This window comes from Pecten maximus, chromosome 12 (assembly GCF_902652985.1).
Source record: "Pecten maximus chromosome 12, xPecMax1.1, whole genome shotgun sequence".
Taxonomy (NCBI): Eukaryota; Metazoa; Mollusca; class Bivalvia; order Pectinida; family Pectinidae; genus Pecten; species Pecten maximus.
The window spans coordinates 18,785,529-18,805,519 of NC_047026.1; the positions used below are offsets into that span (position 1 = coordinate 18,785,529).

At 36.7% G+C, this 19,991-nt stretch overlaps 1 protein-coding gene across 2 annotated transcripts in view; it reads right to left on the bottom strand.

Annotated features, from left to right (window-relative positions):
• Positions 1-783: 783 nt before the first annotated feature.
• Positions 784-19,991, bottom strand: part of LOC117339115 (puromycin-sensitive aminopeptidase-like) — a 32,079-nt gene continuing 12,871 nt past the window's right edge. For both annotated transcript variants that reach the window (XM_033900521.1, XM_033900520.1), the window contains 16 exons: positions 18,980-19,180; positions 18,225-18,321; positions 17,907-18,055; positions 16,794-16,958; positions 14,926-15,030; positions 13,823-13,978; positions 12,893-12,974; positions 10,855-10,991; positions 10,389-10,523; positions 9,018-9,237; positions 6,685-6,827; positions 6,384-6,440; positions 5,943-6,050; positions 4,433-4,585; positions 4,100-4,147; positions 784-2,455 (listed from right to left, as the gene is read on the bottom strand). In XM_033900521.1, coding sequence (XP_033756412.1) covers positions 2,315-2,455; positions 4,100-4,147; positions 4,433-4,585; positions 5,943-6,050; positions 6,384-6,440; positions 6,685-6,827; positions 9,018-9,237; positions 10,389-10,523; positions 10,855-10,991; positions 12,893-12,974; positions 13,823-13,978; positions 14,926-15,030; positions 16,794-16,958; positions 17,907-18,055; positions 18,225-18,321; positions 18,980-19,180 — 2,097 coding nt within the window. In that variant the 3' untranslated portion in view covers positions 784-2,314. The remainder of the gene's footprint in view (positions 2,456-4,099; positions 4,148-4,432; positions 4,586-5,942; positions 6,051-6,383; positions 6,441-6,684; positions 6,828-9,017; positions 9,238-10,388; positions 10,524-10,854; positions 10,992-12,892; positions 12,975-13,822; positions 13,979-14,925; positions 15,031-16,793; positions 16,959-17,906; positions 18,056-18,224; positions 18,322-18,979; positions 19,181-19,991) is intronic.

Genomic DNA, 19,991 nt, shown 5'->3' on the forward strand with positions numbered 1-19,991 from the left:
TAGCCAAATTGACCCTGTTTGGCCCCGCCCCTCAGCACCCCGGGGGGTCAGCCCCACCATTTGTACAATTTTGAGTCCCCACTCAGTAGTGATGCTACCAGGCAAATATGAGCGATATCAATTGCTCGGTTTCAGAGAAGAAGTCGTTTATATCAATAGAGCCCAATTGACCACATTTGGCCCCGCCCCTCAGGCCCCTGGGGGGTCAGCCCCATCATTTGTACAATTTTGAATCCCCACCACATAGTGATGCTACCAGGAAAATATGAGCGATATCCAATGCTCGGTTCCAGAGAAGAAGTCGTTTATATCAATATAGCCCAATTGACCACATTTGGCCCCGCCCCTCAGGCCCCTGGGGGGTCAGCCCCATCATTTGTACAATTTTGAATCCCCATCACATAGTGATGCTACCAGGAAAATATGAGCGCTATCCAATGCTCGGTTTCAGAGAAGAAGTCGTTTATATCAAAATAGCTAAATTGACCCCTTTTGGCCCCGCCCTAGAGGCGCCCAGGGGGTCAGCCCCATCATTTGTACAATTTTGAGTCCCCTACCCATAGGGATGCTTCTGACCAAATTTGGTGAAATTCCGATCAGCGGTTATGAAGAAGAAGTCAAATAAGTCAATTGTTGACGGACGGACGGACGGACGACGGACGACACGGTATGGCATAAGCTCACCTTGGTCCTTCGGACCAGGTGAGCTAACAAGTCATGCTAGCTGATATGACATATCAAACAAGTCACGTTAGCTGGTACGACATATCAAACAAGTCATGCTAGCTGATAATCCAATGTTTATTTTGTGATGAACCAACATCTTGATATGGTACTATACCACTTCTGACAATGAAATGTCTTTACAGTGATGTTAATCAACTCAAAATTACAAAACAAAAATAGATTCACAATTTAAAACATTGAAGAAGCGCTACATCCCCGATAAAGAGTACCAGAAAATTATAATTGATAAAAAAAAATTAATTTGCTGCAATTTATTTTATACAATTTCAAATGTTACATACTATTAACATTATAATAATTAATATAATTAGCTGGTCTATGAATATAATCTAAACCTTAAAACTTAATTATACTCTGGTTTTATGTCAAATCTTCTCTTGTTTTAAACCTCGCATTCATATTTCACATTCACAATTTTGATTATCTTTAAAACATTTTTCTGTAAGATTAAAATGCACGGTTTCTATAATCCTGCTTATTTGGATGAGTCTTACAATAGTTAACACTAAACTTAAATGTGGAGTAGCATTAAATAGTCTTTATTGTTCTTGATTTTAAGTCCTTTAAGTACAAAAGGAAAAACTGATTAAGTGGCTTTGACATTGTAGTTTGTCAAAATGATGACTCACTGAGTTCGATATACATAGAGTCAAAAAACATCACACATCTTGTCAACTATATCATGATTATACTGTGAGATACAGCCATTTAACTGGCTCTGTCTATTCTGAGTGGCCAGTCAGACCAAATATGGTGTATCAAAAGAGAGGCAAATGATTCTTCATTGAAACTAAAACTTGATGCACCAACCAAGCCTTACTAGTATTGTCTAAAAAACCTACAACTGCTTGTATCAAATTCATAATAAACAACAGACAACCAAAATACAAAATGGTCCCATTAAAAATGAATACACATTAATACATACTGTAACTTAATATCTGTTTAGGAGTATGTTAAACATTGGTTTATAATCTGGCTGATTAGTTTAGAATGGTTCACCTAAATCTCTAATTTACTATAAAATAAAACCTGTCTATAAAAAGCATCTCGGTATACCTATCAATGAATGGCACATCTGTATAGGAATACTTCCAAATATTAGTCTACAAAGAAACAAGCATGTAATTTTAAGCTGAAGTTTTAGTTTTTTCTTCATTTTATGTATGTTTTTATATCTATGGAATGTTCTTCCATTTTATTGTATCAATAAAGAAAATATACATTGGATAGCATCCATTGGTTTTTTTCTTGGTGAAGGTTACAACTATCTGTCCTTACAACATCATCAATACACAACAATCGGTATCAGCTAAAAATAATCATGTAAATTTTTGCACATAAATAATTGATAAATCATAATCAGCACTTTTTTTTCTGTAAATTTAAATAAATGTACAACACACTGATTGAGGAAATATATTCATTACATGAAATCCAAAGCTTTTTAAGCCAGTCTAAGTTGCACGCGATCTTGAATTCAATGTCAGTAGATGCTTGACATCTTGCACAAAATACTTTCATCAAAAGTTTTGGTTGTGATTTTTTGTTTGCTTTTGAATTGAGTCTACTTGTAAATTTGATTCTTCAAAAACTCTGAGACTTTAGCAGAGTCTCGCTGCATCCATTTGGCATTGAGGCGGATGTTTTCACAGGATTGTTGAATGGTTCTTTCAGCAGCTGGCGCAGAATGCTCATTGAAAAAGTTCTAAAAAAGATAAAACAATTGATGATACATAGATATACATGTACTTTGTTCAGCCTGACACTTAAATTTTTAAAGCTCTATTGCACATCAAGTGTATTGATATAAAATTTTGGCAGTATTTCGTTTTTTCAGTATCACTGACATTGACCCTCAGGCCTGAAAAGCTATCCCTATTCTTTCTTTTTTTTCAAATATTTCATTCCCCCAGCATTATTAATATATATATATATATACTTAAGCTATGCCATTGTTATATATATATACATAATTAATAGGGATTGCCAGGGTTTCTTTGGAGAAGCACAGAATAAAGTTGGAGTGCAATTTGTCCAGCAAACTCTAGGTAGACTGATTTCTATCTTAAATAACGGTGACCTTTGACCTCTGGGCCTATCCCTATCAAACACCTTATTTGAGGAAGCATTTCAGGATATGCGCAAGCAATTACCCTACAGAATACAAGACATATTCTACAAAATCCAAAAATGGATAGACAGATGGACTACCTGATTCCTATATGATACTGCAGGTGCCATCTCACAAAACGGTGAAAAAATTAACAATTTAAAGTATTATAGACTATTTCTTAATCATAAAGTTAAAGGTCTTGTTTTTGTATTGATTAATGTCCTATCATCTAAAGACGGCCTCTCCTGTTTGTCACATGCAGTCATGTAGTGCATGTGTGTGTGTTTTTAGAGGCTCAATATGTTCGTGTAAGTCTCCTTGTGATAGCGTCACCCAGTCACATTATACTGACAACAGACGAACCAGTCGTCCCACCCCACGCGGTCAAATTATACTTACAACAGATGAACCAGTCGTCCCACCCCACCCGGTCACATTATACTGACAACAGACGACAGACGAACCAGTCCACCCGGTCACATTATACTGACAAAAGACCAACCAGTCGTCCCACCCCACCCGGCCACATTATACTGACAACAGATGAACCAGTCGTCCCACCCCACCCGGCCACATTATACTGACAACAGACGAACCAGTCGTCCCACCCCACCCGGCCACATTATACTGACAACAGACGAACCAGTCGTCCCACCCCACCCGGTCACATTATACTGACAACAGACGAACCAGTCGTCCCACCCCACCCAGTCACATTATACTGACAACAGATGAACCAGTCGTCCCACCCCACCCGGTCACAATATACTGACAACGGACGAACCAGTCGTCCCACTCCACTCGGTCACATTATACTGACAACAGACGAACCAGTCGTCCCACCCCACCTGGTCACAATATACTGACAACAGACAAACCAGTCATCCCACTCCTACAATGCTAAGTATTCGGCAGGAGTGGTTACAACAATTGTATAGAATCTGAAATGTCTTGGCCAGGAGTCAAAAGACTTCCTCAAAAGAGTGAACTCACAACCAAGAGCCAAAATTGAGGTAGTGTCAAGGGAAACATTCGGAAGAAGAAAAATGTCTAGAAAGAAGATAAATTCTAAATTCTAAATTTAGCTGCTTCTTACGAAGCTAAAGGACAGGACTGATGAAAGCAGGTCCATTTAATTATCATAATATATAATGCTGTTCCCAGTTTTACAGTGCCATAATTCTAAACAAAACATTAACCTTTTTGTGATCATTTACGCCTTCTCAATCAGCTTACCTCAATTTCCTTAGCTTTGTCTTCTGTTACAAAGTTCTCCGTTGTGGTCTGAAACAAAATAAATTGATGCAATAATGGAATAATCAGTTTTGAGTTTTGACAAAAAAAATAAAAAATTCTGGTTTCAAGGTTGAGGTAGGGATCTTCAACTTGAAGTAACTTCCATTAGATTATTGAAGGAAAACTAAACGTTTTTTTTTTTAATCACAATGAATTTGACACTCTAAGCTTACACTAACTGAATTTTTTTTTCAGTTTTAAAAGCTTACTGTAAAGTTGTTATTTTACTCAGCATGCTATTTAAAGCCTGTGAGTTTAAGGTACTGGTATTACCTTCACAAGTCTTGACAGTAGGAAGCCTCCCTTGTAGCGGTTGTGAAGTTCTGTCCAGTTATCCTGTACAAACTGCCATGCTATTTCCCTGCCCTCCACAGAGCCAGTTATCCCGGCAATCACAAAGACTGTGTCCTGGGACCGCACTTTATCCTGGAGACACACAATATCATAAGCTCTACCAGAAATTTACTGCATAAAGGTATAATATATATATATAAATGGTACCGAGAATCAGAGGTGGAATGAGCCAATGGTCTGCACGTCCCAGACCGTTCATGGTTAGACCTCACAGCCATGCCAAATACTAGGACCATAACACATTATCTGAACTGTAGATCACTGAATTAACTTGTCAGAAAACTTAATCCAATTATTGACAGAAAGACAAATGGACACAAACAGATACGGCATACCATAATTTGTCCTTCAAAATATGAAGAGGGTATACTTTAATATAAATGTTAAACACTGAAAGGGTGATACAGACATTAGCACTTTTCATAGGATTTCTTGAATTAGTTAAGAAATAATTAACGATGATTCGTGTATCCGAGTCCGAGTTGTATATCCTGCAACAATACACGAGTCAAAGTTGATTATTTCTATTCTACCATGTACTGTTTAGTTCTGAGATCGACCTCTTTCTAATAGAAAAACAGCAAAGAAACCCCGGGAAAACCTTGTAATTTATTTCTTGAGTATTGCATTATTTGTTGATGAAATATACAGGCAATACAGTACTACGATCAAGAGCATCTATCATATGGCATTGATTTTGAAAATTTAAAAAAAGGATAAAAAAAAAAAAAAGAAAGTGGGGGCCTCCGTAGGATTCGAACTCGCGTCGTGATAAAAATATATTGAAAGACTAACCCATTAGCCCACTCGGCTATAGTAACCTTTTATGAAACGGGTGAATATTAGATATTTAAAATTGTAACAGCCGTGACTCACGAGCGTGTATTATTGGCACGAGCGTGGGTTATTGGAAAATAATACATGGTTTTTAACCAATCAAAACTGGCGTTACATAGCAAACATGGTAGAATTACTATTTTGATACAATAATCAAAACTAAATAAGAATGAAATTGTTTTCTCATATTTCGGAGAGGTCTGCCAGCAAGTGTGCGAGAATCGGGTGGTGGAATGAGACAAACCTTCCTGATTTGGGAAACAGGTGCAATACACGTGTATCTCTAATTGAGCAAGACCACATTGATGGGTATATAAAATCTTTGCTAGTTTGGTTGTAATTTTTCAAGTGTATTTTGATTTTGACTGAATATTCTATAAAGAATGGGAGCAGGATGTTTTGGCCATGGATGTACTAGAGAGAGGTGTGTTTTGAGGTATTGTGAAATTCATCAAATGTAAAGCTAGCACTTGGCACGGTGGAGTCTTTTGCAATTTATTTGAGATTTTGTGTTATTTCTGAACATGGGAGTTATGTTGAATGGATGACACTATACAGTGTTATATGAGAATGAAACACATGGCTGACTTACAGACATGGCAAACTGTAGAACTTTCTTTTTGAGTTCGGGAGATTTGATGCTGCCAAGAGATCTGCTGATGCGAACTCTCTCCTCCTGCATATCTGCTGCATCATACAACTGTTAACAGACAAAGTTAAAATGTCATTCCCAGTATCGAGACTTCGGAAAATATTGGTTACTGCTTCACCAATCAGAGGACTTTGTCACCTGGGATTAAACAAACTACCAAAGAAAAACATCATGGAATTTATATACTGTTAAAGATAAATAAAACAGAGCAGTAACTGTTAAAAGTTTTGGCACATCTTCAATTATCTTATGAAGCATTATTATTCAAATAACATTCAAGATTCCTTTTTTAAAAGCCCTCAACAAGGATTACAAATCACAATTTTTTGGGTTGATTGTAATTCAATATCCGATGTCAATCACTAAACATAGAGAACCTACCTGAAGCATTTTATTGAATGTGTCCTCATTACCATTTGCCAGCACTGTGATGTAGACCTAGAAAGCATATTAAAATTTCAATTTTTACACAAGAACAATATTCTGAAAACTAACAGCAAATTATGTTGAAGTGATGAACGATGAAAAATTGCACTGAGAAGTCCATTCAAAATGACATGGTATTGTTGTTAAGCTTACTCATCAAATATAATTATAATTGAATATCATACTAATACACTATTCTATCATATGTACGATTCTAAATGAAGAGGAAGCTATTCAATATCATCTATATACTTACAGAGGACCTAAGGTTGGCCAGTAACTGTGTGGCTCCAGACACATGAGCTTCAAATCTTTTATTGGCCTCTGCCACAACATCACTGTCACCACAACGGCCCATCTTAGTCAGCATTAAGTCCCTCAACATAGCGTTTAGAGGGCCTACAATGTATAATTGATAAGTAAATTTATCTCATACACAAAAGAAACTGTCAACATCATAAAGGGGGCTAAAATAGTTCAGAATGCCAGCCACTTAACATCAAGTGAGAGGTGCTCTGTATGGCATGCAATAGGCCTCATGTAAGATATTAGTGAGGTAGTCACCAACTACTACAAGGAGACCCTATCACAAAATAGCCCTGGATGTTCATGGGGCTGATATACCCAGAAAAGAAACAAATTCAACAAACATCATCAATATATTCTCGGTTTCCTGTGACCTTCAATGTAGGTCATTCATTTGAACAAACTTGGTAACCCTTCACTTCAGCATGCTTCATGCCAAATCTCAGGTCACTAGACCTCTTGGTTAATGAGAAGTTTTATAAAGATTTGAGCATATGATATTTGACCCCTGTGACCTTGATTGTATGTCATAAACATTCATTTGAACAAACTTGGAAGCCCTTAACCCCAGTATGCTACTAGCCCAATATCAGGTCCCTGGGCTTCTTGGTTATTTAAAAGAATCTGCTTAGAGATTTGAACATATTTGACCGTGTGACCCTGAATGTTGGTAATGTCATTTATTTGAAAAAAAACTTTGTATCCCTTCACTACAGCATGCCACTAGCCCAATACCAGGTCCCTTAATTGGCCTCTTGGTTATTGAGAAGTTGTTTAAAGAAAAAAGTTGATACAGGCTGGACAAAGGATGGAAGTATCAGGTGTACTAACAATGTTACAATAAATAGACAAACAGATTAATGGTGCCTGAATTACAACAATCATATAAATGTATACCAATCCTGGCAATAATTTTTCAATTGGTTCCCATAACTAGAACACTGACACGTCAGAAAGGGCCCCGCTATGTGTCTGACCCTTCAGGGTAAATGTAATAGTTATTGTCAGTGTTTTTCCTGCCTATATAACTGGGTGCGCCAAACGACCCCATTCTCAATGCGTTTTAGCCTGATTTTTTCCCAAAATCAACTCGAAAATTCCCAATAATTTCAACCAATCAGAAACCTCCATTTGTTACCATGGCAACAGACGGTTTCATAAGTGGTACCATTGTGTTTGGCTTCCCTAAAAACCACTATGTACCAATTTTCACCGAAATCGAACAATATAGAAATTTCAACCAATCAGAAACCTCCATTTGTTACCATGGCAACAGACGGTTTTGTAAGTGGTACCAATTTTCACCGAAATCCTTCAACTCTTGTCAATAATTTGGCGCAAAAGAAAAAAACGGACAGACGGACGGACAGACAGACAGACAACCTGATTACTATAGGGCACCACATCTTCGATGCGGGGCCCTAATAAACCAGGTTATTTATTAAACAAAACTACAGTTAACCTGGTTATTGCTACAAATTAAAATCAATCAGGTTATAAGATTAACCAGGTTATAAGTACAAACTTCAATGGGAAATTTATATAATTAACCAGGTTATTAGTACAAACTACAATAAGTTATATAATATTATATTCAACTTAGGTTATTAGTATAGGAGCAGTTGATGGTGATATCACGTCGGAAAACTAAGTAAGCACAAACATTTCATGTTATTAGATGATTTGTGCTGAATAAAGCCTTTTGAATAATGATAGGATTACATTCCTTTTCTAAAAAAAAAAAAGTAAACGACAATTTTAGACCTTTTAAATCCTTCAAACGAATTTAAATTGTTGAAGCAATCAAAGTTTCCAATTGAGAACAAGATCATTCATTGATAAGAAAATGTCAAAATTGTTTTGACTGCTAAAATCCAAAAGGGTTGATTACCTGGCATTTTGAAGCCGACCCAGGATGACCTTGACCGTTGACCTTTGAACTATGAGTTTGATCATTCTGTCAGTTAACTCTTGGTTTATTTCTTGACAACTTTGCATAATCGAATAGTGAACAGTTAAAAACAACAAAGATCCAGTATTTTCATGTTAATGTTAAAATCCAATATGGCCGCCTGACAGCCATTTTGAATCCGATTTGCATGAAATACTACACATCTGATCTAGGATGCATGAGGAATCATCAGTTCCAATTTGATACAAATCCTTCATCTCCTTCAATCATTTTTGTGCAGAAGAAAAAAAACGGACAGACGGACGGACGGACGGACAACCTGATTACTATAGGGCACCCGCATCTCTCGATGCGGGGCCCTAATTACTCACTTTCTCCATCCTTGGCATCCCAGCCCAGGGTCTTGTACACGTTTTTGTAGAGGTTGAGACAGAAGTTCTTGTAGGCTTTATCAGCATCAGTGTACTGAAGCAGAAGTCCCTGGCCACCCAGACTCCCAGACAAATCGGTCCACACAGTGTAGTTGTCCTCATTCACAAAGGCACTTGCCACCTTAAAGGCATCGACAGATGGCACCATACCTGCTCTGGCCTAAAATAACATACAACAAGCAAATTTGTGGATTTAATATCCTCAGCTTTCCTGACATGATATATTATACCATTGCAAGACTTCTGCCATACAAATTCTGTCAAGAATTTGATTGAGCCTTTAATACATTGAATCCTGTTCCTAAGTTGGAAGACTTAATTTAACGGCAAAAAACAATGTTTTCAAGAAATATTTGGGGGAGTTATTTAAAGGCGAAATAAAACAAGTTTTCATCAATTAAGGGAACATAACTCTGTTACTTAAGATTGATGATAATCCAATAATATTTGCTTGACTTATTGCATGAAACTGCAGCTTATATAACATACAAAAGTATCCCATACAGACACAATACCCACCCTGGCCTAATATAACATACAAAAGTATCCCATACAGACACCATACCCACCCTGGCCAAATATAACATACAAAAGTATCCCATACAGACACCATACCCACCCTGGCCAAATATAACATACAAAAGTATCCCATACAGACACCATACCCACCCTGGCCTAATATAACATACAAAAGTATCCCATACAGACACCATACCCACCCTGGCCTAATATAACATACAAAAGTATCCCATACAGACACAATACCCACCCTGGTCTAATATAACATACAAAAGTATCCCATACAGACACAATACCCACCCTGGCCTAATATAACATACAAAAGTATCCCATACAGACACAATACCCACCCTGGCCTAATATAACATACAAAAGTATCCCATACAGACACCATACCCACCCTGGCCTAATATAACATACAAAAGTATCCCATACAGACACAATACCCACCCTGGTCTAATATAACATACAAAAGTATCCCATACAGACACAATACCCACCCTGGTCTAATATAACATACAAAAGTATCCCATACAGACATCATACCCACCCTGGTCTAATATAACATACAAAAGTATCCCATACAGACACCATACCCCCCCCCCCCCCCCCCCCCCCCCCACCCCCCCTGGCCTAATATAACATACAAAAGTATCTCAAACAGAATAATAAGGGCTAGTTTATATGTGGACAGGGGAGCTTTTTTGCATATAAGTACAGTACAATGTAAAACCTATGCTACAGCCATATCATCTTCATTCAATTTCACTGAAAATATTAAGTCCTACATACCAAAGCAAACAGGTCGCTCTGTAGTCCTAATCTGTCCCTAGGGGGAAGGGTCCGGTCTTTTACTGCCGAGATCATGGTCTCGAGGGTGGCAGGTGCATATTGTACCCGATACACTCCCACTGTGCCACTGTTTAGCTGTGAAATACATGTTACCATATGATATATTATACAAAAGAAACAACACTTACTCTACTCAACAGAGTAAAATACATCATAAAATTGTGCCACAAGAGGCCCATATGACCCGTATTACTCACCTGCTACTAAAGTAAAGTTGATCTAGGTCATTTAACTTGATGCTGAACTGAATACTACTTTCTTCAACTAAGAGTAGGCCATGTTTTTTTAACATATTTTGTAGCCTTTGGCAAGTGAACTAAAGTTAATCCACATTTAAAGATGATAATATCATAATGTCATGTACAAATATAGGCCATATGCCATGTATATGAAGAACTTGACTGACCTTGACCCAGTCACCAGGCTTGACATTCTCCACAGTAACTGTTGTTGTGCTGTCTTCCATGAGGATATGTTTGACTGGTGAACTTGGGCTGCTGCTGCTACAGATACTAACTGGTGTCAACCACTTAGATTCATTACCTGTGTATAATATGACCGATCATTATTACCAACCACTTAGATGTACAACCTGTGTATAATATAATAACTGACCATTGTTACCAACCACTAAATGTACAACCTGTGTATAATATAATTACTGACCATTGTTACCAACCACTTAGACGTACAACCTGTGTATAATATAACAACTGACCATTGTTACCAACCACTTAGACAAACAACCTGTGTATAATATAATTACTGACCATTGTTACAAACCACTTAGACGTACAACCTGTGTATAATATAATTACTGACCATTGTTACCAACCACTTAGATGTACAACCTGTGTATAATATAATAACTGACCATTGTTACCAACCACTTAGATGTACAACATGTGTATAATATAATAATTGACCATTGTCACTAACTTCTTAGACATACAACCTGTGTATAATATGATCAATCATTAGTACCAACCACTTTAATGTACAATATGTATACAACCTATCATTGTTACCCACCATTTATGATATAAACCCTACATATAACAGTGGCAGAGATACCATTGATGCAAAATCGCTGCAGAGTTGCATACAGGAAAATTCATCAGAATGAAAGAAATAATATTGACAATTATAAAAAAACAAGTGCTGTTGGAGAACAGCATAGCTCGTCTCGCAAATGTTTATCAATAAATAATTAAAATATATTAATTGGTATGGTTTCGCAAATTACATTAACAATATTTATATTGTTTACTTTATCAGATTGTGTATTGTTAACTCATGCAATTTTCAAAACCATACCAATTTATATAGGTAAATTATTTATTGACAAACATTCGGGAGACAAGCTATGCTGTTGTAGATTGAATGAATATATTAAATACAAATGTGATTGCTTTTGGACCTATTTCTCCCATTTTTTTTTTATTAAATATTATCCTAATGAGAATTGTCTCCCTTGAAAAATGTGGACCAGTAGAAATTGTCTCATGTGAGCATTTTCACATTGTTTTTTTTTCAGTTTCACTTCAAGAAGGGATAGTGTAACTCGATCCAGAGGGACTCTTTAACCAAATATCAGCACCCTAGTACAATCACAAAGTGATGTGTTAATAGCTTTCAACACTTGCACAAAAATTTAAAAAAAAAAAAAGAAGTTTTTTCCCCCAAAAAAATCTTTCAGTTTAACTCCGGCAAGGGATAGTTTAACCCCCACAGGGAACCTAATACTATGCTTTAGTATGCCTTTCAACACTTGCAACCTAACCTAACACAAAGTCCAAAGATTTAAACAAAAAAACAAACAAAAAAACACAGATTTAAAAAGAAAAAATCCATTGTTTTTTAGTTTTACTCCAGGAAGGGATTTCTTACTCCATAGGGACTCTATTGCCAAATATCAGCACCCTAGTACAATTATAAAGTGACGTATTAAAACCTTTTAACACTTGCACCAAAAACTTAAGGCAGAAGTCCAAAAATTTGAGAAATCTGTTTTTTTCCCAAAATCTTTTAGTTTAACTCTGGCAGGGAATAGTTTAACTCCAGGGGGACTCTATTGCCAATTATCAGCACCCTAAGCCAATTATAAAGTGATGTATTAATACCTTTTAACACTTGCACCAAAAACTTAACGCAGAAATATTCGAAGTCCAAAAATTTGAAAAATCTGTTTTTTTCCCAAAAAATCTTTTAGTTTAACTCCGACAGGGGATAGTTTAACCCCCGCAGGGACCATATTACCATAAATTACTATGCCTTTCAACACTTGCACCAAAAACTTAACATTTGAAAAACCAACGCCGACGGGACAACATTAGCTCTCACTCTTCTTCGAAGAGACGAGCTAATGATCAGAAAATATTAGAATTTATGTTAAAGTCTATATTTTGACACAAAAGCATAAATTGAGACATTAGAAATCTTGCCTTCTGGAAGTTGACCATCAGCACAAAACTTCTCCTGTGTAAGGATAAGAACACGATTATCTCCCTCCTGCTTCTCGTCCACCTGTTTTAAACAGCAACAGTGAAAAACTATTCAGTTGAAGAATCAAGATAACGACATGTTTTCTACTTTGATGTAGTCTTTTAAACAATCATAACAGTATTTGTTTTCCTTTTGCATTGTATTGTAAATGCTCCTGCTTCAATCCTATATCATCTGTGTTTCTAAAGAAGAGTGTACAGGTACATTAGGCCAAACACAATTAATTGGTTCTCAGGCCTGCCTGCATATTTTATCGCATATTTGTCCATAACCTCAGTGGAAAAAAATCCAGAGAACTGTTCCGCATTTTAGTTCATGCTCGAGTCTTGCTGATATTTCAAGCGTTTGAACGAAAAGCAGTTACAAGCGCTTAAAAGACCTAGCTAGTTGATGCAAATGGATGAATATCTTCACGCAAGACGATGGCTTTGATATCTGTGCACACACTGTGTGCAGATTTGGAAAGGATCTGCAATAATACTGCCATGGAATGTACTTGGGAGATTTTCGGAAGCTTGTTCAATAGCTGAACTTATACATTTTGATAAAGGACGGGTCCATTGTGATTGTGACATGGACGTTTCTCGACAAACTGAAAGAATGCCATGTTTCGTTTTAGTGAAAATTTTGATGTTTCTTGTTGAAATTAATGAACACAGATGTTGCTCTAAAGGAATTATCAAAATATTTCATTTTTATGTGAATGGGAAATTTAAAAAAAATCGCCTGCATCTGTTTTGTATCCTATAAAATGGTAAAAAAAATGTCCTTCCTCATCTACTTTTTCAAAAATTGGCCCGAGAACCAACTGATTAATTTTACATGGCCTTATTAGAATTTTCCTTATTATCTGATCATTAATATACTACCTTGATGACCGGGAATCCCATCTGCTGGGTCCAAGTGGACATGACTTTCTCGACAGGTTTACCACTGGCCTTCTCCAGAGCTTCCCACAGATCTTCAGTGAAGGCATTGCTGTACTGGAATTTGTTGAGGTACTTGTTCATTCCGGTACGGAAATCCTACAAGGAGTTAACTTATACATTTGTACTTGAGGAAAGGAATACTATACACAAAATATACTTTACAGACTTACTAGTATGTTTTAGGATAGCATCAACTAAATACATTTACAGTTATTGTACATCGAGGTCAGTTATGTTTGTGGGAAGGAATTCAATACAATATAAACTAAATATAACATTACAAATAACATCAAACTAGGTCACTGCTGTATTTATCTGCAAACATACCAATGTCTACAAATAAGCCTCCTTCATTTTTACAAAATCATATCAATTAAGCTAAAAGTAGTTCACAAATAAGCCCTATATAAACATATAACACTACACCTTTACACTAGAGGAGGGAGCTAATTTGTGGATAAATATGGTGAAAACATCTTAACTGGGGAGGAGGATTATTTGAGGATAAATATGGTACGAAACCTTTATACTAGGGGGTGGATTTATCATCGAATCTGAGATCAAATGTCATACATAAGTAAATCAAAGTCACAGTAAGATAAGCTACTCCTTATACAGGAAATATCTGTAAGACATTGAATACCCCTGCTCCTATGCAACGATGTGTCCTGTGCAGATGAGTCAAAGATGACTTTTGACCCATTAACCTTGACCTATATCTACCAGAATGTGAGTAGGTGTAGATAAGCCAAATCTATTGAGGGGTTCTCAAGATAAGTCATTGATTTAGAGAGGGACAAAGAAAAGGAAGGGATGGAAGGACATGGATCACATCATATGACCCCCCCCTCCCCCCCTTATAGCTGGGGCATGATTAACATTTTATCACTGTAGTATATCAGTTCTGAATCCTTTAAAACACTGGAAACTTCACGGCCAGCTAACAACAACCTAACATTCAGTGCCAGCCAAATAATCCATCCAAGCCTACAGCTCAAATGTCATTCTGAAAGTAGAAAGGAAAAAAACAAGAAAGTACTTACCTTGTCTCCTATATAGTCATGCAACATCCTGATGACAGATGCTCCCTTACTGTAGGAAATGGCGTCAAAGATCTCATCAACTTCATCAGGATGACCAACTGGTACCTGGAGGTAAATGTTCAAAGAGGCATGAAATCCTCATTACAACTTATGGATAGTTGAATCACTCTAAATAAGTACTAGATTTACTGTACTTCGATACAGACTTGAATCAGCCTAAATAAGTACCAGATTTACTGTTTTTTTTATATAGACTATGTACATTACCCAAGTTCAAGTTTTTCATTCACCTTGAATCTTCTGACTCATCAGTAGCCGCAGCTTGTATGAACAGGTCCCATCTGCTATACATGTTGCTTCTCTAGCAAAATTCTAGGGATTTCTTTTGCCCATTTGACAATCTTTTGCTTTGTAACTAACACTGTAATCCTTTTCAACCGAAGACAACCATTTCTATTTACATGTATGTGGTGTGTTATCCATTTCTGTTTTACAGGTGTGTGGTGTGTGGTGTGTTGTCCATTTCCGTTTTACAGGTTTGTGGTGTGTTGTCCATTTCTATTTACAGGTGTGTGGTGTGTTGTCAATTTCTATTTACAGGTTTGTGGTGTGTTGTCCATTTCCGTTTTACAGGTGTGTGGTGTGTTGTCCCTTTCTGTTTACAGGTGTGTGGTGTGTTGTCTATTTCTGTTTACAGGTGTGTAGTGTGTTGTCCATTTCTGTTTTACAGTAATGTGGTGTGTTGTCCATTTCTGTTTACAGGTGTGTAGTGTGTTGTCCATTTCTGTTTTACAGTAATGTGGTGTGTTGTCCATTTCTGTTTTACAGGTGTGTAGTGTGTTGTCCATTTCTGTTTTACAGTAATGTGGTGTGTTGTCCATTTCTGTTTACAGGTGTGTGGTGTGTTGTCCATTTCTTTTTACAGGTTTGTGGTGTGTTGTCCATTTCTGTTTTACAGTAATGTGGTGTGTTGTCCATTTCTGTTTACAGGTGTGTGGTGTGTGTCCATTTCTGTTTACAGGTGTGTGGAGTGTTGTCCATTTCTGTTTTACAGGTTTGTGGCATACATGTTGTCCATTTCTGTTTTACAGGTGTGTGGTGTGTTGTCCATTTCTGTTTTACAGGTTTGTGGTGTGTTGTCCATTTCTGTTTACATGTGTGTGGTGTGTTGTCCATTTCTGTTTACAGGTGTGTGGTGTGTTGTCCATTTCTGTTTTACAGGTTTGTGGTGTGTTGTCCATTTCTGTTTACAGGTGTGTGGTGTGTTGTCCATTTCTGATTACAGGTGTGGGGTGTGTTGTCCATTTCTGTTTACAGCTGTGAGGTGTGTTGGGCACATGTTTTATCATACATTTGTATATGACCAAGAAATTTACATATCCTCTTTCTCTAAACTAATGTAAGGAAATCAATTTTAATTAACTTTAATAAAGTATGTTATTCAAAAAATGGCCTAAAATGGTAGCCATCTTGAATTTTGTAGTTTAACAATATTTCAGACACAACATTATCCTGTCCTGATCAATCACAGAAACCTTAAACTTAATCAAAGTTGCATCAGGTCAATGTGTAGCTTGAATTATACAAAATCTGTTTAATTTACTACATTTAAAATGTGTTACAAAGTTGCATCAGGTCAATGTGTAGCTTAAATTATACAAAATCTGTTTAATTTACTACATTTAAAATGTGTTACAAAGTCCATAGCCTGATGCTATTTCCCCTGTCTAAAACAACATTTTTTAACATCTAACTTTTATAAGCAATAGATAAAGATGCAGCAAGAAAACTGACAAATTCAATTGGTGTTTGATGGTTAACACATTATACAATCCCCACTCTGCTATGCCCATCGGCTAAATACTCACCTCTATGGCGTGACTGTTATGAAGGGCATCCAGTTCCAGGGCACGGCCTAAGTCTTGATTTACGAACTGTGTCCAGATGTCAAAGTCAGGGAAACAATGGTCGACACACAGATATTCTATCCAGGAAGCAAAGCCCTCGTTCAACCACAAATGTGTCCACCATTCCTGTAAAATTAATATATGGTTTAACTATACAAATCATGGAGAAATAGATTCAATTTCAAATGGGATCAGTTTTTGATCAGCTTCCATGGACCTTATTTAAAATCTGCATTAAAGAAAAGGTGAAAAAAAAACGTCTTATCAAAATCTTTATGAATTTACACAGGAGCATACAGTATTACATAATTATTCAGTAATTTATCAAACATCAATATAACCTTTAACTATGATTATTCTGATAAACAAGAATATACAGTATACACAATGTCATGTACATGTATATGTCGCAGGTTTTAGGATTTTTTTAATGTTATTTTTTTTTCAGAAAAGGTGTTCATGTGATAGTTGAATATTTGTTGTGACTGTTTAATTTCCTTTCATCACATTAACCCTTTCACCCCTACTGACCATATTGGACTTCACATTATGAAAGAATGGCATAGTCCACTAAAGTTTCATAGGGTTGAAAGGGTTAAGGTAATTTGAGACTATGTCTATACTTCAACAGGGCCAACTTCAGTACAATTTTACAGTGCAAATTCACTACAATACTAAGTCACAGGCCACACTTTAGCACGACAATAACGATGTTTAATAATAGAGATACAATTAATCTCTCCTGTTCAATATACATAGAGGTGTAGAGCCAACACCATACTTCTAGTTACTGTATGTTCCTTAATCCCTTGCTTGGATACCTCCAGGGAGACACAGTAATTTAGATACTAATCTGGACTGGTCGTGATTGATTTCTTAAGTCTCCAGTTCAATGACACCCACACTAGAACATGCCTGTTGGGTTCAGGATAATACTACGATATCCTAGAGAACATCATTGAGAGAGGCACAGAACTTGACCTGATTCTTAAAAAAAAATGTTGAATTTCTAACAATTATTGTAACAAGAGATAATGAGTATCATTTTTAATAATTGCAGAAAATTAAATGTACCATTGTAACAAGATTTCCAAACCACTGGTGGGCTAGTTCGTGTCCAACCACCAGGGCAACCCACTGACGAGTATTGGCAGATGATGTTGTTGGATCGATAAGCAAAGCTGTTTCTCTGTAGGTCACAAGGCCCCAGTTCTCCATAGCACCTTGAAATGATAAAGACAATATGGTGACATGTCGGTCAGAGTTACCTAGTATACAAAATTAATGTCAACTGAAGTTTATATTTTGAAGAATTGCTATTTAATATGAATAAAACTCTTTTGATCAAAACAATATGTAATGGTATTCTAGATCAGTAAGTACACCACCTACCTGCAGCAAAATCTGCTATGGCTATAAGGTCCATTTTTGGCAGGGGATACGCAATCTGGAAATAATCTTTGTAAAAAGGCAGGGTCTTCACAGCTACCTGTATAATGATAAAGGCAATTTTTCAGTAACCTTTAATGACAGTATTATATCGGTCTTGATTACTACAATATTATTCATAATTAAGACTCATTTTCCCTGAAATTTAAAAAAAATCAACATTTTCTTGACATTTGAAATAAAGGTGGCCAGAGTGACCTTCAAATCATTAGTGGGTGATAGAACTCCACCACTTTTTTTCATAAAGAAAGCTGTATCAATTTAAAATTACATACCAGATAAAATCTCACTGAAAACATTTAAACACATCTGACATTTTAGCTATCTAGCTCAAGGTCTTAAGTGTTGGTGATCTATAACCATAATGCTGTATACAACCCCAGGAAATGATACAGAAACATCTTCATCTGAATATCCTAAAATATTTAGCTTACACAACTATTCATCACACAATATCAGATGACCATTTATGGCTATTTGATTGGACTAAATTGACCAATGGGAGGAGGAGAATACTCCTGTAGAGAAGGACACCCCCCCCCCCCCCCCCCCCCCCACCCCCTCCCCCAACCTTTCTCTCCATAGTTTCAGAATGCCAGAAGAAGGACTGGAGCTGGAACTAAAAACCAGGTATTTCTTCCTTTTATTTTGATGACACCCACCATATCTATTAAAGTACGGAAACCACTAGTACATACATCCAGAGCAAACTGGCCCTGTTCCTTCTTGCCGACTGGTGTGTAGACTCGGACTAAGACTCCATCAGCATCTCTCCCTTCAACAAAATCATACTCTCCGACAACAAATGCCAGTAAGTAAGTCGGCATGACAGGTGTGCGGTCGTATGTCATCACCTTCCACTTGGTATCACCTCCCAGGGGGGACTCGGACTTCACCGGCTGGAATGTAATCAATGGACTATCAAATCAGACCAAAGAATTTGTGGTCAGCAATAGTCACAATCAGGGATGAAGAAATACTGCTTAAATGTATGAATCTAACTACAGAACAAAGTAAATATAGAGAATCATAATTATATTAAATCTTCATGAACAAATTCAAAACATCAGTTAAAATATCTTTAAAAGTTTTGAAATTTTAAACACAAACTATATGTCCTAGACTGGTATTATCATACTCAAATTTTGACAATGTATATAATAAAAGCAGTATTTTCCTTCTGTGATAAGTCTGTAAACAAACAGGGCTTTGTATTCATTTAATTTGTTGTGTGCAAACACAACCTTATCATGTTAGAGAGAACCACTCTGCCTTTGGAAACTTACCAAGCTAGAGAGAGACACTTTGTCTTTGGAAACTTACCAAGTTAGAGAGAGACACTTTGTCTTAGGAAAATTACCAAGCTAGAGAGAGACATTTTGTCTTTGGAAACTTACCAAGTTAGAGAGAGACACTTTGTCTTTGGAAACTTACCAAGTTAGAGAGAGACACTTTGTCTTTGGAAACTTACCAAGTTAGAGAGAGCCACTTTGTCTTTGGAAACTTACCAAGTTAGAGAGAGACACTTTGTCTTAGGAAACTTACCAAGTTAGAGAGAGACACTTTGTCTTTGGAAACTTACCAAGTTAGAGAGAGACACTTTGTCTTGGGAAACTTACCAAGCTAGAGAGAGACACTTTGTCTTTGGAAACTTACCAAGTTAGAGAGAGACACTTTGTCTTAGGAAAATTACCAAGCTAGAGAGAGACA